Below are 22,982 nucleotides of genomic sequence, written 5' to 3'. Positions count from 1 at the left end.
CGTGTAATAGTCGGCGAGGTCACAAAGGACCCCAGGGTAACTTCTAAGCAACTGAAGGCCTCTCTCACATTGGCTAATGTTAATGTTCATGAGTCCACCATCAGGAGAACACTGAACAGCAATGGTGTGCATGGCAGGGTTGCAAGGAGAAAGCCACTGCTCTCCAAAAAGAACATTGCTGCTCGTCTGCAGTTTGCTAAAGATCACGTGGACAAGCCAGAAGGCTATTGGAAAAATGTTTTGTGGACGGATGAGACCAAAATAGAACTTTTTGGTTTAAATGAGAAGCATTATGTTTGGAGAAAGGAAAACACTGCATTCCAGCATAAGAACCTTATCCCATTTGTGAAACATGGTGGGGGTAGTATCATGGTTTGGGCCTGTTTTGCTGCATCTGCGCCAGGACGGCTTGCCATCATTGATGGAACAATGAATTCTGAATTATACCAGCGAATTCTAAAGGAAAATGTCAGGACATCTGTCCATGAACTGAATCACAAGAGAAGGTGGGTCATGCAGCAAGACAACGACCCTAAGCACACAAGTTGTTCTACCAAAGAATGGTTAAAGAAGAATAAAGTTAATGTTTTGGAATGGCCAAGTCAAAGTCCTGACCTTAATCCAATGGAAATGTTGTGGAAGGACCTGAAGCGAGCAGTTCATGTGAGGAAACCCACCAACATCCCAGAGTTGAAGCTGTTCTGTATGGAAGAATGGGCTAAAATTCTTCCAAGCCGGTGTGCAGGACTGATCAACAGTTACCGCAAACATTTATTTGCAGTTATTGCTGCAGAAGGGGGTCACACCAGATACTGAAAGCAAAGGTTCACATACTTTTGCCACTCACAGATATGTAATATTGGATCATTTTCCTCAATAAATAAATGACCAAGTATAATATTTTTGTCTCATTTGTTTAACTGGGTTCTCTTTATCTACTTTTAGGACTTGTGTGAAAATCTGATGATGTTTTAGGTCATATTTATGCAGAAATATAGACAATTCTAAAGGGTTCACAAACTTTCAAGCAGCACTGTATGAGCCCCAACCCCGGGCCTGGCTCCAGGGTGGGGCCCTGGCTGCGCCATACCGGGCGACGTCACGGTCCTTGATTTTTTCATTTCCGTAAGGGGGTTTGGTGAACTGCTCTTGGTCTGGCCTGTCACCTAGGACCTGTCTGCCTTGGGAAACCCTAACAGGGGCGTAATGCCCCCAACAACATAGCTCCTACGATCATTCAAGCACACAAACCCCTCCACCACAATAAGGTGGCAGTTCTAGGAGGGGAAAGTGGATTTTTAAAAAAATTAATATTATATTGTTTATTTTGTGGAACCAAGAATAATATAACCACTAACAGTCAAGTAAAAATACACCATATATTATTAAGTACAGGCTAGAGTGTATTTCTTTGTAGCTCAGACTGTAACACTCTTATAAATAATTACAAAGAGTGAAATGTCCCATAGATTTTATGAAATGCAGTTGCAGTGTAATAAACATGATCAAGTTTGATTATATTTTCTATGACTGCTTTTCAAAATACTTTGGAATGGAAGTAAATTGACTAAGCTACACAGCTGTACGTTTTCTATGGATTGAATGGAAGCGCTGGCTAACAGCAAGTGCAGATTTTCTGTTTATATGCTGGCTATTCAGAAGAAACCCATCAATCACTAATGGTGTTTATATGTAATAGTTTCATGCCAATAATGAGGCTCAACCATAGTAGTTTCATAGTCATAACTTTGAGTTACTGATAGGTAGTAGGTACATTTTTAACCCTGTTATTCAAAATTGTGACCAGCTGTCACTGGTACTTTGATTTCAAAATGTTAAATTGGGAAATTGTTTCCTTTAGGTAATGTAATTGTTGCTGTTGTAACTGCTGGGTATGTACAGTTGAAACCGTATATTTACATACACTTTAGGAAAAGACAATCTTTTTTTTTCTCATAGTCAGACATGAAATCAGACATTCACTTTAACTTTTTCATGTCTGTCTGAATATTTAAAATTATTTCAATGTACTTAATGCCAAATTAATCAGAGAAGGAGTTTTTTATTCAATATTTTAATTGCTTTTATCAAATCAGAAGTTTACATACACTTCATCAGTACTTGGTACAATTGCCCTTAAACTGTCTGACTTGGGTCAAACATTTTGGATAACCTTCAACAAGCTTTGCACAATACTTGACAGGAATTTTGGCCCATTCCTCTTGACAGAACTGGTATAACTGGGCCATATTTTTTGGCTGCTTTGCATGCACATGTCGTTTCAGCTCTGCCCACAAATGCTCAATAGGGTTGAGGTCGGGGCTTTGTGATGGCCACTCCAAAACATTGACTTTGTTGTCATCAAGCCATTTTTTGACCAGTTTGGCGGTGTGCTTCGGGTCATTGTCCATTTGGAAGACCCATTTGCGGCCAAGCTTTAACTTCCTGGCAGATGCTTTCAGGTGTTGGTTCAGTATCTCCACATACTGTTCCTTCTTCATTACTCCATTGATTTTGTGAAGTGCACCAGTACCTCCTGCAGCAAAACAACCCTACAACATGATGCTGCCTCCGCCATGTTTCACTGTTGGTATGGTGTTGTTAGGATTGTAAGCGTCTCCTTTTTTTCTCCAAACATATCATTGTTGATTATGGCCAAACAGCTCAATTTTAGTTTCATCCGACCACAAGACATGTCTCCAAAAATTGAGATCCTTTCCCCTGTGTTCATTTGCAAACTGTAATCTGGCCTGTTTATGTTTGTGTTGGAGTAATGGCTTTCTCCTGGCAGAGTGGCCTTTCAGCCCATGTTGGTGCAGAACTCGTTTCACCGTGGACAGTGACACACTCTTACCAGCTTCAGCCATCATCTTCACGAGGTCCTTTGCATTCATTCTTGGGTTCTTATGCACAGCACTGACCAGAACCCACTCATCTCTGGGACTCAGAATCCGTCTCCTTCCTGTGCTGTATGATGGCTCGACATTCCCACATTGTTTATACTTTCGTATAATGGTTTGAACTGAAGACCGTGGCACCTTCAGGCTTCTTGAAATTTCCCCCAAAGATGAGCCAGACTTGTGCAAGTTAACCATTCTTAGTCTGAGATCTTGATCAATTTCTTTAGGTTTACCCATGTTGTGTACAAGGAAGCACCATGTTTGAGGTGTTCCTTAAAATACAATCACAGGTGTGTGTCTCAGGTGTGTCTCCAATTAATTCAAATGTTGCCAATTAACCTATCAGAAGCTTCCAAAGACATGACATCATCATCTGGGCATTCCTACATTGTTTAAAGGCACACAAACTGCAGTGTATGTAAACTTCTGATTTGATAAAAGCAATTAAAATATTAAATAAAAAACTCCTTCTCTGATTAATTTGGCATTAAGTACATTGAAATAATTTTAAATATTCAGACAGACATGAAAAAGTTAAAGTGAATGTCTGATTTCATGTCTGACTATGAGAAAAAAAAAAGATTGTGTCTTTTCCTAAAGTGTATGTAAATATACGGTTTCAACTGTACATTTGTTTAAAGTAAAATGTGTATATATGTTTTTCTGGTTGAAACATTTTCTGTATCATAGACCTATACATTTACTCATATACTAATTACTAATATTTTATGTAATTCTTATGCCAAAATTTAGGAATACCTAAGGAACACTGAAAGTTTTGGCCATCCAATTATACTTGCTAAATTCAGTCTCTCACTGAAACAGCTCATTCTGAAAGCTTGTTTTAATCACGTTTTTTTTCATGACTTTATTGTTGTTGAAAACATCTTCTAATAAAATTATATAATTCTAACTTGCAGGAAGTAATACTCCCCACCTCCTAAATGTCAACTGAACATCTGACTTCTCCATTCAAATGACTTTCACCCTATATAGTGGATTCTGAGTCCAATAAGGCAGCATTTGGGACTGAACCACAGGGTTGTAAACCAAAAAAGAAGACTCCCAATGCCCTCACTCAGCAGTTGCGTTTGGTTTCCAAAAATGCCAGTGTGTGGCTTGGACTCTTTTGCATAAAAATTGAATCATTCATTAAGACATAAATTAGATTTTGACACACACAGGGCACCCCCAAACCCCTACCTACCCCCTCTACTCAATCTGAAACGATGAAGTGAAGTGTAGCCATTGCAGCTGCTATTCACACACAGGAGATAATTGGCAATGAAAAGTCAGTGTGCACCATTGCGCTGTCCGTGGGATCATTGTTCATTTTCCCCCATTGCCTATTGAGCACTACACTGAAAACCTGAGTGTTTCCTTTCAGTTTTCGGTATTCACTGCGTGTTGCCTGGTTACTCAGGACGGGGGGAAATACTGGCCCCATTAATCACAATGCAACTTTTTCTTAAGGAGGCGTTGATACATGTTAACGACGCTCCACGCACAAAGCAGTGATGGACTTCATGTGCTAGGGGAAGTGTATGAAAGTGCTATGAATGCTGCAGTCCTGTTGCTGACCTCCACACTGGCTTGCATTTACTGTAGCCTATAGGCTAGCCAATAAGTCTATGCTGTACCTAGTGTCTTGTGCTTAGTGTTATTCTTCTGATCTGTATAATGCAGCACATAGACAAGTGGACTATGCTGTATGCAAAATGTTCATCAGCACCTGAGTTGGCCAGAAGCATTTCTTTCTAGTGAAGTCTACAGTGTGCATGAAATACCCTAGATACAATATGTGTATGCATTTAGTTGCATGTTTTTACATACTTGCCCATTTTGCAAGGCCGCTTAGCTCTTTTTAAGTCTTTAAAGGCTCTCTGACTAGAAGAACACAGGAGTCCTGCCACCTAGAGCAGAATTAAAAAGGCCCAAACGGCTTCCCCTTAAAAGGACTTGTTTTCCTCTTGAATTATGAAAGTAACAGAGAGGTAACAGGGAGCGCGCGGTACCCGACAGCTTAAATCCCCTTAAACCCTTCCACGTGGCCCGACTGGTCGCAACAATTATAGAGCTCATTACAGACTCATAAAGGCTGTAGGATTAGTGCACAGGCAATGAATTTTTTTTTTTTTTGGAAAGATTTAATGAAAAAAAAGTATAATGCTGAAGTCAGGACGGTGTGATGTGGACTGGATGTGTGATGTGCACTGATTTACTTACTCTCTTTCTCTCTCTCTAGGAAAGAGAGTGAAAAGTGAACCTCTGATCACCTGTTTCACCCCTTTACACCTCCTACTGCATGCATCAGTCTGCTTTACTGAAGCAAGATACAGCTTGACAAAGTGTTCCTAAAATAAATGCAGCTATACACTGCATGTCGGTGCTTTGTTTTAGCTGTGTATTGACCAGTGATATAAGAATATACACATATATTGATGACAGAAGAAGAATGTTGCACATTTGTCCTTCAAAGTTGCCTGCATGCTTAATATTTATTTCGTGATTGCATTGTATGATTGTTTTGTGTGTGTGTGTGTGTGTGTGTGTGTATGTGTGTGTGTGTGTGTGTGTGTGTGTAAATAAAACTTCACTACATTTTCAGACTCTGTCTGTCTGTCTGTCTGTCTGTCTCTCGCTCTCTCTCATTACAGCAATTACATCCTGCTTGACAGATGTGTTCGTTTCTTCCTCTGCGTCTGGGCCACATTGAAGGTCTTATTCTCTAGTGCTGAAGAACGAGGCGTCTGCTGATTCTGGCAATTAAATACATATGAGAGCAGGCTCCCCTGTGTTAAATTAGCAGAAAATACTGACAAGAAACCACTGCTATTAGGCACTTTACCCCCTGTCCTCAATTAGTCTACTGTAAATCCGTATTTACTCACCCCTCAGTATCCTTAGAAGCATCTTGAATTATGGCTCTGCTGGCCACGATTTACATTTTAACCAAACAATTTAGATCAAAGCCTTTAATCTGGGCTGCAGGATTAATGGAGTAATTAATGCTAATTATTTTAATGTTCTCAACTTTTTAGTTGTACTCTTGTCTGCTTCTATCTGTTTTGGTTTTATGTCAAAAAAAAGCAAAGAGAGGTCTAATATAACCTTTTTTTTTTAAATACACCTTTTATAACATATACTGTTCCACTATAGACCTTTAAAAAATACCCAGTATGTTTTATCTTCATATTTAAAAAAAAAAAGCAACATAATGGCCTTTGTGGCTGCAACTAAGATAGAATTAGAGACTGGAGTAATGTGATAGGACCTAATGTCACATTTCAGACTTAATTTGAAAAGTCATCAGAAGTAAACTTTTAACACCTTTTTTTTTTTTTTTTTTTTTTTTTTGCATTTTGTTAACCAGATTAAAATAGTTTGAACATATTCTCTCTGCAACATACTTGATATGATTTCTAAAATAATTATGATAAGGGTGCAAGGAGTTTAATGTTCTATTAATAATAATAATCATAATTATTAATATGAACAACAACAATAATAATAATAAATTGAAAGTGTAAACTCTGGCTGCTCAGGTCTCGCGAGAGTGGTGCATCGTGTAAAGGGCGCGAGCGCACACATGAAAGAGAAAACGCAACCCGCTCCTGACCCGCCTGGAGATCAAACCGGCTAATTATTGTCACAAGTTGAGGGATTAGCGCATTTCTGGTTTGTTCGGCTCTAATACCTCGACAATAAACGCTTTCTAATTGAACCCTAATCGCTATCAAATTGCACGCACCAACACTCGACTGCATTTTATCAGCTGTTAATCCCAAGACACGACTATTTGTCCAAAGTGACCTGAGCCTTGATTAAGAGCCATGAAGTGTGTGTATGCCATATAGAGTCACACCATTTATTGCTTTTAATCATCTGTTACCTTGATGTCGAGCACCTCAATCAGAGACAGACAGATAGATACATAGATACACTACCGTTCAAAAGTTTGGGGTCACCCAGACAATTTTGTGTTTTCCATGAAAAGTCACACTTTTATTTCCCACCATAAGTTGTAAAATGAATAGAAAATATAGTCAAGACATTTTTCTGGCCATTTTGAGCATTTAATCGACCCCACAAATGTGATGCTCCAGAAACTCAATCTGCTCAAAGGAAGGTCAGTTTTATAGCTTCTCTAAAGAGCTCAACTGTTTTCAGCTGTGCTAACATGATTGTACAAGGGTTTTCTAATCATCCATTAGCCTTCTGAGGCAATGAGCAAACACATTGTACCATTAGAACACTGGAGTGAGAGTTGCTGGAAATGGGCCTCTATACACCTATGGAGATATTGCACCAAAAACCAGACATTTGCAGCTAGAATAGTCATTTACCACATTAGCAATGTATACACTCTAAAAAATAATGGGGCCAGTACCGGTTCTTCAGGGCGATGCCATAGAAGAACCTTTTTCAGGGCTTCAAAGAACCGTTCATGCAACAGTTCTTTAAAGAACCATTTAAACCATTTGTTTGAGCAGTGAAGACAGATTTGTGTAAACATAGCCTATGTGCATTGACCAGCAAATGGGAAGAGAATGCCAGGATCTAAAGAACCATTTCCAATGTGAAGAACCTTTCGCATAATGTAATGGTTCATCACAGAGTTTTGACTGTCCATGGAACCATCCAGAGATTTGAAGAACCACTGAAGCACCTTTATTTTTTAGAGTGTAAAGTGTATTTCTGATTAGTTTAAAGTGATCTTCATTGAAAAGAACAGTGCTTTTCTTTCAAAAATAAAGAAATTTCAAAGTGACCCCAAACTTTTGAACGGTAGTGTAGATAGATAGATAGATAGATAGATAGATAGATAGATAGATAGATAGATAGATAGATAGATAGATGTTGGTGCTCCTGTGTCTGCGTGAAAAAGCATGAAGTAAGAAGTAACACGACTGGATGGCCAGGGTTCTGATTGGTAGTGCGCTCGGGCATCACGTGTCTCGGGTCACGGGAGAGACTAAAGCCCCTATGTCTGGAGTCGCACGTGGGTGACGTTAGGGCCGGCCCTCTCCAGGCTCCCTTTTGTTGAACCATCAAACATAAGCTCCTTCTCAGCTCCCGAGGGCTTCAGAAGACAGCAAAGAGCACTGAATATTCTGCACACCAGCTGTAATCCTGGGTTGGCATCATCACAAGAAGCCATGTCCAGGTCATTCTATGTCGACTCACTCATCATCAAGGACTCGGCCAGACCTGCGCCTCTGGGCGAGCACACAGCGCAGGACTTCTTCATCCCCATCGGTATGCACGCGCCGGGTGTGATGGGTATCCCTGCGGCCGCGTGCCCGTCCCGGAAAAGCGGAGCCTTCTGCGTCTGTCCGCTCTGCGTCGCCTCGCATGTGCACTCTCCCCGGGCTGGCCTGCCTCTGCTGAAGGCTCCAGGATTCCCGAGCGGAGATGCGCCATACTGCCAACGGCTCGCACAGCAACATAACACCGCGCCCGTCTGCACGCCGCCCGCTTACAGCGTCACTGACCCACGGAGGTACCAGTGCCTCTCCATAGGTAAGGCGGAGCAAGTGCTCTTGAACACACCTGCTTCTGCGTGACTTACCCATCCACCACAACCCTTATAACAGAGGGGGTTTTGGATGGTTAGCAGTTTTAGATTTCTAAACCCGAGAACAACAAGCTGAATCTTTTAAGGTGCGAAATGAAATGTAATGTTTATACAACTCTGGCTGCCACTTAGTGTGCGCACTTCATGTTCGTTAGAAAATAAACAGCAAGGTCTATATTGTGTTGTTTTACATAAACGACTTTCATAAAACCCGACTAGTAGCCATTGCTCATATAAACAAGTTGCACTACCTTTCTGATACCCGCAGGTGCGTCGGATAACGGCCACGTTCAGAACGGAAAGCGCATGCGCACGGCCTTCACCAGCACGCAGCTTCTCGAGCTCGAGCGCGAGTTCTCCTCGAACATGTACCTGTCGCGCCTGCGCAGGATTGAGATCGCAACGTACCTCAACCTATCGGAGAAGCAGGTGAAGATCTGGTTCCAGAACCGGCGCGTGAAGCACAAGAAGGAAGGCAAAAGCGCGCAGCGGAGCGCGCACGCGGGGTGCAAGTGCTCTGGAAACCACGCACCTTACCCGCGATCAGAGGACGAGGAGTCCCTCTCACCTGCCTCAGCCACCGAGGAGAAAGAGGGGTCGCCGATTTAACAGAGAAATGAGAGACATATAAGGACTCGATGATCACTCCAAGACTATTCATTCCAACTAGCACTTAGTCTTCCGTATATGCACGGATCCTTGGACGTCTCCGAAAACAAGTAGTTTCAGAAAAGTGGATGTTTATGGTTTTATTCTCATCACCTCTCTCTCTCTCTCTCTCTCTCTCTCTCTCTCTCTCTCAAAAGTTACAGTACTCTCCCCAGGGTTGCATTTACATCTAAGTGGTTGAATTAACTTTATTTTATATTCGTGTCCATCTGAAATTAAACGGTGTGTGTCTCCTTTCAACCCTGAGGATTTTGCTGTTTGGTGTTACAACCAAAGTGACGTCTACGGAAGTGTCTTCTTCTTTTTTTTTTAACCTGAAACAAGTTTGCAGTCTGTAACCTATGTGCTTGAAAGGAAAAGTTTGGCGCATTTGTGCACAAAACGGTTGCGCAGTGTAAATAAACGGGTGTTCATTGCTTGTATTAGATATTTCCCAAACTGTGATTTTATTGCTCACCCGAATTTTATGTTTATAATAAGCAAAAAAAATGTATATGTGTATATTTGTATTTATTTAAATAAAAAAAACTGCGTAATTGCGCACAAGTCTGTGAGTTTTGGATGCCTGCCTATATTTTAAATATCTTTTTGTTTCTACATTATTTCACGATTAATTTAACAGGGCATTCATGGCGTATTAGAGAGAAATGAGCAAATCTGTCATGCATTCCTTAAATCATTATTATTGTTTTGCTTTAACTCGCAGGCGCAGGTTTTATTTTGGTTATGGAGACTAATATTAGTCCCTGAAGTAATGTGATAGATGACTGAGGCATTATTTGGACATGTAAGGGTTCTTATCTACCTGGAACCCTCTCTGATATAGGGAACCGGTCTGTTGTAAACTTCTGCACAAAACCTTAAAGTGCTCATCTAGATGGAGAGTCCAACAATTAATGATTTTATATATATATGTAATAAACCAGGCCAACACTTATGAAGGAAAGTCAGTGGGGGAAAAAGAGCCTGCTCTAGAAACTAGTACTGAACGTAAGTGAAGTTTAATGAAGTTTAAACATAACTGACAAAAAAAAGAGAGAAAACAATTAACTGTAAATGCAAGTGCAAATAGTATAACCACGCCTAAAAATAAAATAAAATAAAATAAAATAGGAAGAAAAACACTGAGTTTCTCACTCTATCATTGTTATGTCTATACAGATTCAGATGCTTATGTTGTGGCCTTTTTAAACCTTTTGAAACACTAACCATACTGATATGAGAAATTAATAACCCACTGAATCTGAGCGTTTTTCGAGATCAGATGTTATGTCAAATATGCAAAGTAGCTGCTGTAAGGTTAATAAATGGTACTTTAAGAAACTTTTTATTGAAGTTAAAATAATTGAGGGCTTTTCATCTAACTAAATTGAGGGAGAGGGTTTTTGTTTTTGTTTTTTTATGTGGAGTATGTTAGGTTTTTTTTTTCCCTTTCCCAGACTTGTGTGATAGTGTGTGGGCTCACTGAGTCTGTGTATTCATTTAAATCTTATGCTCTGCCACGGCTTTTCCTGTCCTAATGGCGCACCATGTAGACTCAAACAGTTCCTGTTTCATGAGCACAAAAGGCTCCGAGAAGTTTCTCTCCCAGAGTCCAGGTGATTTTGTCTATAATAGAACCCCTGATCTCCGACCCCCCACCACCCCACCCTGCTTTATGCGCGCTTTTCAGCTGAACGTTGTCCCTCGTGTTAAGTTCATCCAAAAGGAGTTTAATTACGGTTTCTGTCCCACGTCGGGGTCGCTTATGTAGCAATTCCTTCAACACCATGGAAAAGGGGATTGGGGGGAGGAGGGGGGGGGGTGTTTCGGGGTGCAGGCTATGAAGAGCTGGCCAAAGGCTTTGACAGGTTAGATTGTCCTGCCAGGAACTCGCCTTTAGCCAGCGGACCCCCGACAGTGCGCCAAGCTCCGGGCCTTTTCACCATCCTTCTACTGGGAAAGAGAGAGGGAGAGAGAGAAAACGATTTAGTCACTGTTTCATTAGACCCTATTGGAACCTTTCAGCTCACACTAAATTGAAGGGGGCATGCTGGAAAAAAAAGAGAAAAAACAGGTGGGGGATTACGCGGGAGGGACGAGATAGCAAATTAGCGCACGGTTAATTTAACACGTTTTGCGTCAGAGTTTGGGATACATTCCTAATTGAGAGGGGAAGCAGGTGAAGTTGCAGTCCCACGCAGGTCCTTTCAGTACCACAGTCAAAAGACTTCTTTCACGTCCTGCTGGCGATCATATATTATAGAGGGAAAACCACCTAATGAATATATATTGAATTTCCTATTAATCGAATTAGACTTCGCCCCTCGCAGGTGTAAGTGAGAAAGACCGGGTTCTATTTAAATGGTCCCACAAAGGGGGTCTACAGCCGCCCAAGAATGGGGTCTGAACTCTTTTAGACGTGACAAGACCTGACCCTGAACTATCAAACAGTCCAGAAGATCAGCTAGAACAAGATAATGGTGGTGGTTGTTACATACTATTACTATAGTATAACAAACAACAACAACCATCATAAATCATCATCATCATCATCTAACTAAACCATGTACAAGATTTGGAAAGAAAATCTGTGTGGCTCATTTTCGAGCTCAAGCTCAAGTCCCCAGATTTCAGCCCTTGCTCTTCACCTGCACTTCACTCTGCACACTTCACTCTTCACACTAAGCAGTTCTAGGCTGTAAACACTGTATATGCCTTAGCATTTCAGCTCTGTCACACTTTGAGCACCTGTTGTTTTGGACATCAAATATTACAGAAATGTAACTTATTAATCACTCTCTGGCCATTGTGAGCAGGCCAGTTACGCATAACAAAGAGCAATTAGGGGTGTTTTTTTTCCTTCAAGCAGCCGCAGCTGCTTTGGAGCTGTGGGAAGAACACTCAGCCTTTCTCCCAAAGACATTTTGCAGGCCCTTTAACAGTGTTTCTATTTCTAAAAAAAAAAGCAGAGTTGTGCTTTTCAGGGCCCTGTATGTGGAACAGCCTGTGCTTTTTCAAATGCTGTTTTAAAAAGCAGTTTTAAATGAGAAAGCGAGACTTCTCAGGACACGTGTCCCAGCACAGTGTCATCTACAGCTAGTAAATTTAGTGGGAACTCATCAGAATTAGTTCTTTTCTCCTCTCTGATTAGTGAAAGCTCTTCAGGGCACGCAACCTCTTTGTGGTGCCAAACTAGGAGCCCACGATGAATTTATCAGGCGTGTGCTTGGAGTGGATTATAATGTAAAGCCTTTCTAAAACTTTGCCCAATAGCTTTGAAAGTGAAATGAGTGAAATGAAAGGACAAGCTCTGATTAACTTTAATAAACACCCTATAAGCTCATAACATGGCCTGTAACTCATTGTAGGCTATAGATAGATAGACAGACAGACAGACTACAGCGCCCTCCACAAATATTGGCACCCCTCATTAAGATATGTTCTTAGGCTTCTAATAAATTAATTTAAAACAAATATAGGACAACAATACAACAACAACAACAAAAAAAGAAAAATCCAACCTTTAATTCAAGTGCATTTATTCAGTGGGGAAAAAAAATCCCACATTAAGAAATAATTCTTTTACATGAAATCATGTGTGCCACAATTATTGGCACCCCTGATGTTAATACTTTGTACAACTCCCTTTTGCCAACAAGACAGCACTTAATATCTCCTATAACATTTCACAAAATGGGAGAATACAGAGAGAGGGATATTCAACCATTCCTCTTTGCACAATCTGTCTAAATCGTCCAGAGTCCTGGGTCCTCTCTTATGCACTCTCCTCTTCAGCTCACCCCACAGGTTTTCAATTGGGTTGAGGTCTGGGGACTGAGATGGTCATGGGAGGAGCTTGATTTTGTGTCTGGTGAACCATTTTTGTGTAGATTTGGCCACAGACATTTAGGGTCATTATCTTGCTGAAAGACCCAGCGACAACCCGTCTTCAGCTTTCGGGCAGAAGCCATCAGATTTTGATTTAAAATGTCCTGGTATTTCAAAGAGTTCATGACACCATGCACCCTAACAAGGTTCCTGGGGCCTTTGGAAGAGAAACAGGTCCACAGTATCCCCGATCCTCCCCCATACTTCACAGTGGGCATGAGGTGCTTTTCCGCATACTCATCTTTTGTGATGTATTAGAGTGTTTGTTGCCAAAAAGCTCTATTCTGGTCTCATCTGACCAAAGCACACAGTCCCGGTTGAAGTCCCAGTACTGCTTACCGAACTCCAGACGTTTACGTTTATGCTTGTAAGTGAGAAAAGGCTTTTTCCGTGCATGCCTCCCAAACAGCTTGTTGGCATGTAGATAGCACCTGATGGTTGTTATGGAGACTTTGTGACCCCAAGATGCTACTCTTTGATGCAATTCTCTAACAGTGAGCTTTGGAGAAATTTTTACTTCTCTTACCATCCTTCTCACTGTGTGTGGTGGCAAGATAAACTTGCATCCTCGTCCAGGCTTGTTTGCCACTGTTCCAGTTGTTTTAAACTTCTTGATGATTCCTCTGACTGTGGATATGGGCATATGTAGGCGAGTGGCTATTTTCTTGTAGCCATTGCCTGACTTATAAAGGTCGACACACATCTGCCTTACTTGAATGGTGTGTTCTCTTGTCTTTCCCATGTTGAAGAGTGGATAAGAGAAATAGGCCTCTGTGTCACATCATATTTATACCCCAGGGAAACAGGATGTGATGAATTACTAATTAAAGGTTCCTAGATACTCTGATCAACTTTATAAACTACAGTAGAAATGACAGAAATGCTTCAATTACATTTATTTTCTAGGAATTGTTATGGGTGCCAATAATTGTGGAACAGGTGATTTTATGAAAAATAATTATTTCTTAGTCAGGGATTTTTTATTTATTTTTTTTTAAATTCACTTGAGTTAAGGGTTACATTTTTCTACAATTTTCAGCATGAGATTATGCTTCTGCAATAAAAATTGAATTTATTTTAAGGCTTTTAACACAGCTTAACCGGGGTGCCAATAATTGTGGAGGGCACTGTATATGGCCAAAAGTTTGTGATTATCACACCCATAGTCCTCTCTTAACCTCCACTCCTCTGGGAGGGCTTTCCACTATATTTTGGAGTGTGACCATGGGTGCAGATCCCAGGGGGGACGGGGGGGACATGACCCCCCAATTTCTGAAAAACATGAATTGTCCCCCCCCAATAAAAATCCCCTAAATTATTCAAAATTGTACAAACAAATGTATTTTCAGACTTCACATTCTTCACATTTTAGCCAGAAATGGTGGAACAAATAATGTTTGACAAATATATTTCTGACTCTGCAATCCATCTCTGCATGGTATGAGTTGCATACGGGCAAAAAAAAAATCACTTTTGTGTCCCCCCCAATCCTGACATCGGATCTGCACCCCTGAGTGTGACTGTGGGGATTTGTGTTCATTCAGCTACAAGAGCTTTTGTTAGCTCAGGCACTGATGTTGGTAAGGAGGTCTGGGGTGCAGTTGGAGTTCCAGTTCATCCCCAAGGTGTTCAATGAGGTTGAGGTCGGGGCCCTGTGCAGGATACTCAAGTTCTTCGACTTTGACCTCAACTTCAACCATGGTATATATGATGTCTTCGTGGAGCTTGCTTTGTGCAGGAGCATTGTCATGCTGGAACAGGTTTGGGCCTCTTAGTTTCAATGAAGGAAAATTGTCGAGCTACAGCATACAAAGCCATTCTACACTATTGTATGCTTTCAAATTTGTGGCAACATTTTGGGGAAGAACCACATATAGGTGTGTCAGGTGTTGACAAACTTTTAGCCACATAATACAGATTGATTGATTAACTGATGCTACACAAAATAAAGATGCACTGACTTGAGAGAAATGCGTCACTAAGCCCTTTGCATGTTTTAAACAGAGAACAAAAATTCTGTAAACATACTGTATGTACCGTATACCCCATGCATTTCATGTCTCAACTTATATAGGCCTATTTGACACAGGGTCTCAATACTATGTAATAAAATAATTCTGTACTCAGGCACTCATCTAAAATTAAAATTTATGTACTAGCTCTGTAAAAAAAAAATCCCAGATACAGTGCCTAGGTTCTTTAACGCACTGTGGAGCAACCGCTTTGCCTCAAGAGCAAATATGAAATGCACTTTAGCCAACCTGGCGCAATTAATAATTCGTCCATCATCCATGACAGCTACGTGACCACCAGCAGGTAAACAAGAGGCTGCGCTTCAGATTGTGGCCCTCGGGTGTGTACATACTTCACAGTGTGCACCTGTTGCTCAGGTTCCGCAGGAAACACAGTGGTTCTTTGAGCACAGACATGGACTCACTGGACATGTATTATAACAGAACTTTCGAGCAACAGAACCACAATGGTGTGGAGCGAGAGCCGCCAGCGTGTCTGTACTCAAGCCGCACAGAGCAGGTGCCATATTTAGAGCTGCACAGTAATACAGTACTTGGGAATCAGGATAGAGAGCTGGCACCCTACGAGCTGCCAACCTGTGAGCACGCCACCTCACCTGGGTATCTCCAGGCGGAAGGCCCACAGGTTGATTCCTACCATCCGAGGACAGATGAGATGACAGCGCACTTGGCCTTTCCATGGATGAGAACTTCAAGATCTCAAATCTGCCAGGCACCCATGACAGGTAACGCACTGGACACTTTAGGGTCACTTTAGAATCCTCAGTTGTACATCTACAATGCACATACAGTATAAAACTTTCTGAACACGAGTGAAGGGGATTTAAGCGTAGCACATGAACTGCACGTGTGTTCATTCAATACAGCTGTAATTAATTCATTACTGCAATGATGTACTAACCACTACTGTAGTAATTTATTCATTAAATCAACAGTGCAAAGTTAAGTGGTCACTGTGCACTCACTGGCCGCTTTATTAGGAACACCTCTACACCTGCTCATTCATCTCATCTCATCTCATCTCATCTCATCTCATCTCATCTCATTATCTCTAGCCACTTTATCCTGTTCTACAGGGTCGCAGGCAAGCTGGAGCCTATCCCAGCTGACTACGGGCGAAAGGCGGGGTACATCCTGGACAAGTCGCCAGGTCATCACAGGGCTGACACATAGACACAGACAATCATTCACACTCGCATTCACACCTACAGTCAATTTAGAGCCTGCTCATTCATGTTGTGCAATTAATGTGATCTTGGTGACAAAATTTGGCATGGTTATGGGTGCCAGATGAGCTAGTTTGTGCATTTCAGAAACTGCTGATCTCCTTGGATATACAGTAACTATTTTGAGAGTTTGCACAGAATGGAGGAAATCAAAGTGCATAGTGAAACAGTGAGTTCTGCAGGCAGAAAAAAAATGAGAGTGGACAGAGGGGAATGACCAGTTTGAGAATGGTTTGATCTGACAAGAAAACTACCATTACCCAAATAATCATTCTTTACATTTATAATGAACAGAAAAGCATTTCTGAATGCACAATACATTAAACCTTGAGGTAGATGAGCTACAAGACTAGAAGACCACATCAGCTTCAAATGACTGTCAGCCGAGACTAGGTATCTGACGCTACAAACTGGGCAGTTGAAGATTTGAATAATGTCACCAGCACTGATGAATTTTGATTTCTGCTGCACCATGCAAACGATAGGGTTAGAATTTGGAATCAACAGCATGAATTCATGGACCCACCTGCCTTGTGTCAACAGTTCAGACTGCTGATGGTGTAATGGTGTGGCGAATGTTTTCCTGGCGCTCACCCCCTTAGGACCAAAGGAGCATTGTTTGAATGCCACAGCCTTTTTGAGTATGGTTGCTCATCATCTTCTTCCCATTATAGCCACAATTTACTCATGTTATAATGTCTACGGCAGCATGGTGGTGTAGTGGTTAGCACTGTTATCTAACAGCAAGAAGGTTCTGGGTTCATGCTCAGTGGCCGGCGGGGGCCTTTCTGTGTGGAGTTTGTATGTTCTCCCCGTGTCTGCATGGGTTTCCTCCAGGTGCTCTGGTTTCTCTCACAGTCCAAAGACATACGGTTTGGTTAACTGGCTACTCTAAATTGCCCATAGATGTGTGTGTGAATGATTGAGAGGAGAAAACCTTTATAATAATCCAGGAGAAGGCAATGGGAAACCACTACTGTAATTCTTCCCTAGAGACTTTGATGATTGATGCCATCAGAGCAGCCATGTCACTGCAGTGATATGCCAGATAGATAGATAGATAGATAGATAGATAGATAGATAGATAGATAGATAGATAGATAGATAGATAGATAGATAGATAGATAGATAGATAGATAGATAATGTCTACTTCCAGCATGATAATGCACCATGTCATAAGTCATTTCAAACTGGTTCCATAAACTCAACAGTGTACATCAATGGCCTCCAAAGTCACCATATCTTAATTCAGTAGAGTATCTTTGGAATGTTGTATAGAGATGAATATTCCAACCTGGACCAGAATCTCAAAGGAATGCTTCCAACAAATTGTGGAATCCATGTGACAAAGAATTGAGGCTGTTCTAAGAGCAAATGGGAGTACTACCTAGTATTAGTATGATGTTATTAATAAAGTTTGTGCATTTCAGTTCAGTGAGTGAATGTACACTCACTGGCCACTTTAATAGGAACTTGCTTTTGATTCTAAGAGTCCTCATGTTGGCTGGCAGGAGTGTTCCTTTTGCTGTTGCATGCTGAGATGCTTTTCTGCTCACCATGGTTGTAAAGGGCTTGGTTGTATGAGTTACTATATCCTTCCTGGTAGCTCGAACCAATCTGGCCATTTTCCTCTGACCTCTCTTATCAACAAGGCGTTTCCACCCACAGAACTGTCACTCACTCAATGTTTTTTTGTTTTTTGCACCATTCTGTGTAAACTCTAGCAACTGTTGTGTGTGAAAACCCCTGGAGATCAGCAGTTTCTGAAATACTCAAACCAGTCCATCTGGCACCAACACCTATACCATAGTGAAAGTCACACTTTGAGATCACAGTTTTTCCCATTTTGATGTTTGAAATGAACATTAACTACAGCTCTTGATTTGTATCTGCCTGATTTTATGCATTGTGCTGCTCTCAATAGATTGGCTGATTAGATACTGTAACTGCATGAATCAGCAGGTGTAGGGGTCTTCCTAATAAAGTGGCAACTGAGTGTGTGTGTCAATAAAATGCTGTAATAGTCAATGTAATTCTGATATTACTTCAACACTGACTGAGTTTATTCACTTCTATAGCTATTAAATCAGAATTATGTCAATTTCATAGCACGTCATCACAAAATATAATAGCTACAGAGCTGAATTAACTCCTTGAATGTTTAATTTACACCAGAATTAACTCTATTACACACGTGAACTCAAATAAATGTGTGACAACATGTGAACAATATGTGATGGTGTGGAAAAAAGAAGAAAAATTATAACTGGTGTGAGAAAATAACACTGGGGGGGGGGGAATCACGCAAAAATAAAGCATGCGTGACATGTAGAGTGTTTAAAATCCACATGTGGAATTCATTTGACGTTCATATTCACATGTGACCTTTCTCTACGAAATGTGTCAAATTTAGTGAGTCCTGCAGGTGCTGTAATACTCATTATGTGCTAAATCCTGTAGGTGTCAATTCAATGCAGTAATACTTCAGTTCAAAATTTTAATTCATTACTGCGGATTGTATGTGGCGATGGATGATTTGCTCGGTGTCAGTGGCATTGCCCTTTGGCCTAACGCAAGCTTTAAAGGCGACATATTATGAAAAACTCACTTTTTCAGTGCTTGTGCACATACATTTGGGTATCTGGAGCCTACCGACTCACGAACTCTGACATTAGACACCCCAGTCAGTTTCTTTTGTTCGGCCCATTTCAGAAAATATGAACTTCAACAAGCTGTTCAGATTTGGGTCCACTTTCTATGTCACAAGCGGCGATCATTAGAATGATCCCGCCCCCTCATCTGAATATCAACACTCATGGCTTGAATACTGCCTTTGTGAATGAATATCCATGAGGAAAGTGCTACCTGATTAGCTGGCAGAAGAGGGGAGTGGGGTGAGCAGTGACTCGTTATCATTTAAAGGAACAGGCAGTCAAATCAGCCGTTTTGAACAGGGCTGTTTAGTCAGGGTGAAAAGGGAGCTGTGGTGCTTTATCCTTGTTGTATATTGACTAAAACATGTCACAGTTATTTCATTAAGACCTCAGGGAACTGTATCAATGTGTGGAAAAGGGGTATAATATGGCACCTTTAATGGTTACTACAATCCAAACCAATGTAAAGATACATTAAAAAAAGTTTATGAGAAAGTCTAATTCCTTCATAGTGTTTATTAATTTTCTGAAAGAGATTTGTTGTTGTGTCTCCCTTAAGCTGGGTTTCTGTGCGAAGACCCTGATGAGCAGAAGCGAAGCCGCACAGCATACAGCAGAGCACAGCTGCTGGAGCTGGAGAAAGAGTTCCTGTTTAACCGCTACATTTCCCGGCCACGCAGATACGAGCTGGCAACAAGCTTGAACCTCACCGAGCGCCACATTAAAATCTGGTTTCAGAACAGACGCATGAAGTGGAAAAAGGAAGAAGCAAAGAGGCACAAAGGCACATGGAACCAAGGGCTCCATGAACAAGACGCCGACTCCACTGTAGCAACAGGCGTCTGAAGGAAACAACCTTTATTTGAGACACATATAGGTTTAACTATATTACAATGTAATATTTTTAATGCGCCTAAATGGCGTGGAGACACAGAATCTTGAATAAGACACAGCAAAATTCCCAGCAGTCAAAGTTAGAGTTTTAATATTGAATGACGTATCACAGAATTCCTTTGCGTCCACTTAAACTTAGCAACACTATACGGTCAAATGTTTGTAGACACCTGACGGTCATGCCTATATGTTCTTTTTCAACGTCCCATTCCAGATTTAATCCCCTCTTGCTGTTATAATAACCCCCACTCTCCTGCGAAGGCTTTCCACTAGATTTTGTAGTGTGGCTGTGAGGAATCGTGTTCATTCAGCCACAAGATCATCAGGCATTATGGTTGTGCAAGGAGCCTCACTGTGTTCCAGTTCATCCCAAAGGTGTTCAGTGGTATTGAAGTCAGGGCTCTGTGCAGGACACTCGAGATCTTCCACAAGAAACTTGTCAAACCATGTCTTCATGGAGCTCACTTTGTGCACAGTGGCATTGCAATTCTGGGACAGGTTTGGGCTTCTCAGTTCTGGTGAAGAGAAATTATAATGTTACAGTGTACAAAGACATTCTATACAATTGTGGGCTTTCAACTTTGTGGCAACAGTTTGAAAAAGAGCCACTTATGGGGGTGATGTTGGGGTGCAAATACTTTTGGACTTATAGTGTGTATTCAGTTATTAGTGTATCTAAAGTTTGGTTTGAATTAAATATCATGTATACACATATAAATTATTTAGTCATTTGTACTTCATCCATCCATTATCTGTAGCCACTTATCCTGTCCTACAGGGTCACAGGCAAGCTGGAGCCTATCCCAGCTGACTATGGGCAAGAGGCAGGGTACACCCTGGACAAGTCGCCAAGTCATCGCAGGGCTGACACACAGACAACCATTCACACTCACACCTAGGGTCAATTTAGAGCCACCAATTAGCCTAATCTGCATGCCTTTGGACTGTGGGGGAAACCAGAGCACCCGGAGGAAACCCACGCGGACATGGAGAGAGCATGCAAACTCCACACAGAAAGGCCTTCGCCGGCCGCTGGGCTTGAACCCATTACCTTCTTGCTGTGAGGCAACAGTGCTCACCACTACACCACCTTGCCGCCCATCATTTGTACTTGTATAATATAAATTATTTCGACAGTTGTTTTACTTGTGTGCAGAATGTACAAAACATGTATCAGGCTTCCTTATGTTTTAAGATAATAATTAGAATAGGCAAATATTTTATGGATATGGAAATATGAACTTATGGATTGTATTTGTAAGAAATAAATATGGAATATTACTATTTTAAGGAAGTAAATCATAAATAAGTATTTGCTTTGTGTGATTTTGCTCTTATGCTCCAGAATGACTCATGGATCCGCCTTGCCTCTGATATGAGCTCAGCTATCGCTCAGTTCAGGCTTTGACTCGCATTCTATCTAATCTAACATTTTCTTTTTGTCCTCGCTTTATCCGAGAACACTGCTGGATACCTGGATACCTACTACATTCTGTTTCTAATAGGCCTATAGTGAATGTTTATTAAATGGGTGTTGATACAGCATTGATATCATGTGGTTCCTCTGCGAAGATTAAAATGCCATGTAAGGTTTGTCCCTGAGAAAGTGAAGCAGATTTCCTGGATCAAGTGACTTTTGTCCTTCTTTGTATTTCTACATCCTGCCAGGCAATTCATAATCAACTTTCTAGTGAAAATCTAGTGAACACTCAGATTATATAGATTTGTTCTTACTGACAGAGAAATGTTTGTTTAGCTGTCAAGGTTTATCCAACACTTTTTTCTTGCTATTATGTTTAATTTCAACTGTCTCTACAGTCTCTGTCTGTGATCCTGAAACTGTATCTCTTTCAGCACTCTGGACAGCGAAAGAGGAGAGCAAGGGGGGGAGAGGACAGAGAGAAAGGACAGAGAGAGAGGACAGAGAGAGAGAGAGAGAGAGGGGGGAGAGGGGGGAAGAGAGAGGATGGGGTGAGAGGGGGAAAGAGAGAGGACAGAGAGAGAGGACGGGGAGGGGGGAAGAGAGAGGACAGAGAGAGAGAGGACAGAGAGAGAGAGAGGGGGGAGAGAGAGAGAGACAGATGTGCGCACGTCAGTGGGACCAACAGTACCAAGTCCTGACTTATCCCGTACCACACCTGTAGTTTACCCTTGATTATGTTTTTTGGTCTTCAATAAATTTAAATGCCATAAGGTAGCTATAAAGCAGATATTTTTTATATGATGTCAATTTTTCATTAAAGTTAAATTAATCTATTACAATACAAATGAATGAATGTTTATGGTACTAAATTGTTTTCCAAAATGCCGAGTAAATTGTGTGTGTGTGTGTGTGTGTGTGTGTGTGTGTGTGTGTGTGTGTGTGTGTGTGTTTATATGGGATATTACACGATTGCACAAAGATATGAAGTTTATTTTCAAATGGTGACTATATAACACGAGTGAGTGATGCAAATGAGTGAAAATATTTTCAACATGAGAAGATAAACTTCATATCTTCACACAACCGTGTAATGAACTTTATATTATATGGACGCATCCACAAACAAGGGCGGCACGGTGGTGTAGTGGTTAGCGCTGTCGCCTCACAGCAAGAAGGTCCGGGTTTGAGCCCCATGGCCGGCGAGGGCCTTTCTGTGTGGAGTTTGCATGTTCTCCCCGTGTCCGCGTGGGTTTCCTCCGGGTGCTCCGGTTTCCCCCACAGTCCAAAGACATGCAGGTTAGGTTAACCGGTGACTCTAAATTGAGCGTAGGTGTGAATGTGAGTGTGAATGGTTGTCTGTGTCTATGTGTCAGCCCTGTGATGACCTGGCGACTTGTCCAGGGTGTACCCCGCCTTTCGCCCGTAGTCAGCTGGGATAGGCTCCAGCTTGCCTGCGACCCTGTAGAACAGGATAAAGCGGCTAGAGATAATGAGATGAGATGAGATCCACAAACAAACATTGCATGGTTTGATAGCATGCAATATTGTTAGCATATCGCTTATCCTACGTGTATAACGTCACTCTACTCAGTGGAGAATGAGCATTGAATATGGTTTACGATATTGCATGGTTGTCAAGACAACAGGACATCACATGTCGGAGACACAAAACTTCCGTGCTAGCGAGCGACGGTGATAATTTGTAAACAAACATGTCCGACAGGTTTGCTTTGT

The 22,982-nt window shown here is 41.4% G+C and overlaps 2 protein-coding genes across 2 annotated transcripts; both read left to right on the top strand.

The window, feature by feature from the left end:
- Nucleotides 1–8,059: 8,059 nt before the first annotated feature.
- Nucleotides 8,060–9,087, top strand: gsx2 (GS homeobox 2). The gene is made up of 2 exons (XM_060916033.1): nucleotides 8,060–8,423; nucleotides 8,747–9,087. The coding sequence occupies exons 1-2, from the start codon at nucleotides 8,060–8,062 to the stop codon at nucleotides 9,085–9,087; spliced, it is 705 nt and encodes a 234-aa protein (XP_060772016.1).
- A 6,357-nt stretch (nucleotides 9,088–15,444) lies between these two features.
- Nucleotides 15,445–19,777, top strand: LOC132882927 (pancreas/duodenum homeobox protein 1-like). The gene is made up of 2 exons (XM_060916032.1): nucleotides 15,445–15,775; nucleotides 19,491–19,777. Exons 1-2 carry the CDS (start codon nucleotides 15,445–15,447, stop codon nucleotides 19,775–19,777), a joined length of 618 nt encoding a protein of 205 aa, XP_060772015.1.
- Nucleotides 19,778–22,982: the final 3,205 nt, after the last annotated feature.

This window comes from Neoarius graeffei, chromosome 3 (assembly GCF_027579695.1).
Source record: "Neoarius graeffei isolate fNeoGra1 chromosome 3, fNeoGra1.pri, whole genome shotgun sequence".
Taxonomy (NCBI): Eukaryota; Metazoa; Chordata; class Actinopteri; order Siluriformes; family Ariidae; genus Neoarius; species Neoarius graeffei.
Note: the sequence above shows the minus strand (reverse complement) of the source record. Positions and strands in the feature narration are given on the sequence as shown.

Excerpts from the sequence above, each read along its gene's own strand:
- LOC132882927 (XM_060916032.1), top strand. The coding sequence starts at position 15,445 with ATGGACTCACTGGACATGTATTATAACAGAACTTTCGAGCAACAGAAC. Across the intron at positions 15,776-19,490 it reads CTGCCAGGCACCCATGACAG|CTGGGTTTCTGTGCGAAGAC; the intron begins GTAACGCACTGG and ends GTCTCCCTTAAG.
- gsx2 (XM_060916033.1), top strand. The coding sequence starts at position 8,060 with ATGTCCAGGTCATTCTATGTCGACTCACTCATCATCAAGGACTCGGCC. Across the intron at positions 8,424-8,746 it reads GTACCAGTGCCTCTCCATAG|GTGCGTCGGATAACGGCCAC; the intron begins GTAAGGCGGAGC and ends TGATACCCGCAG.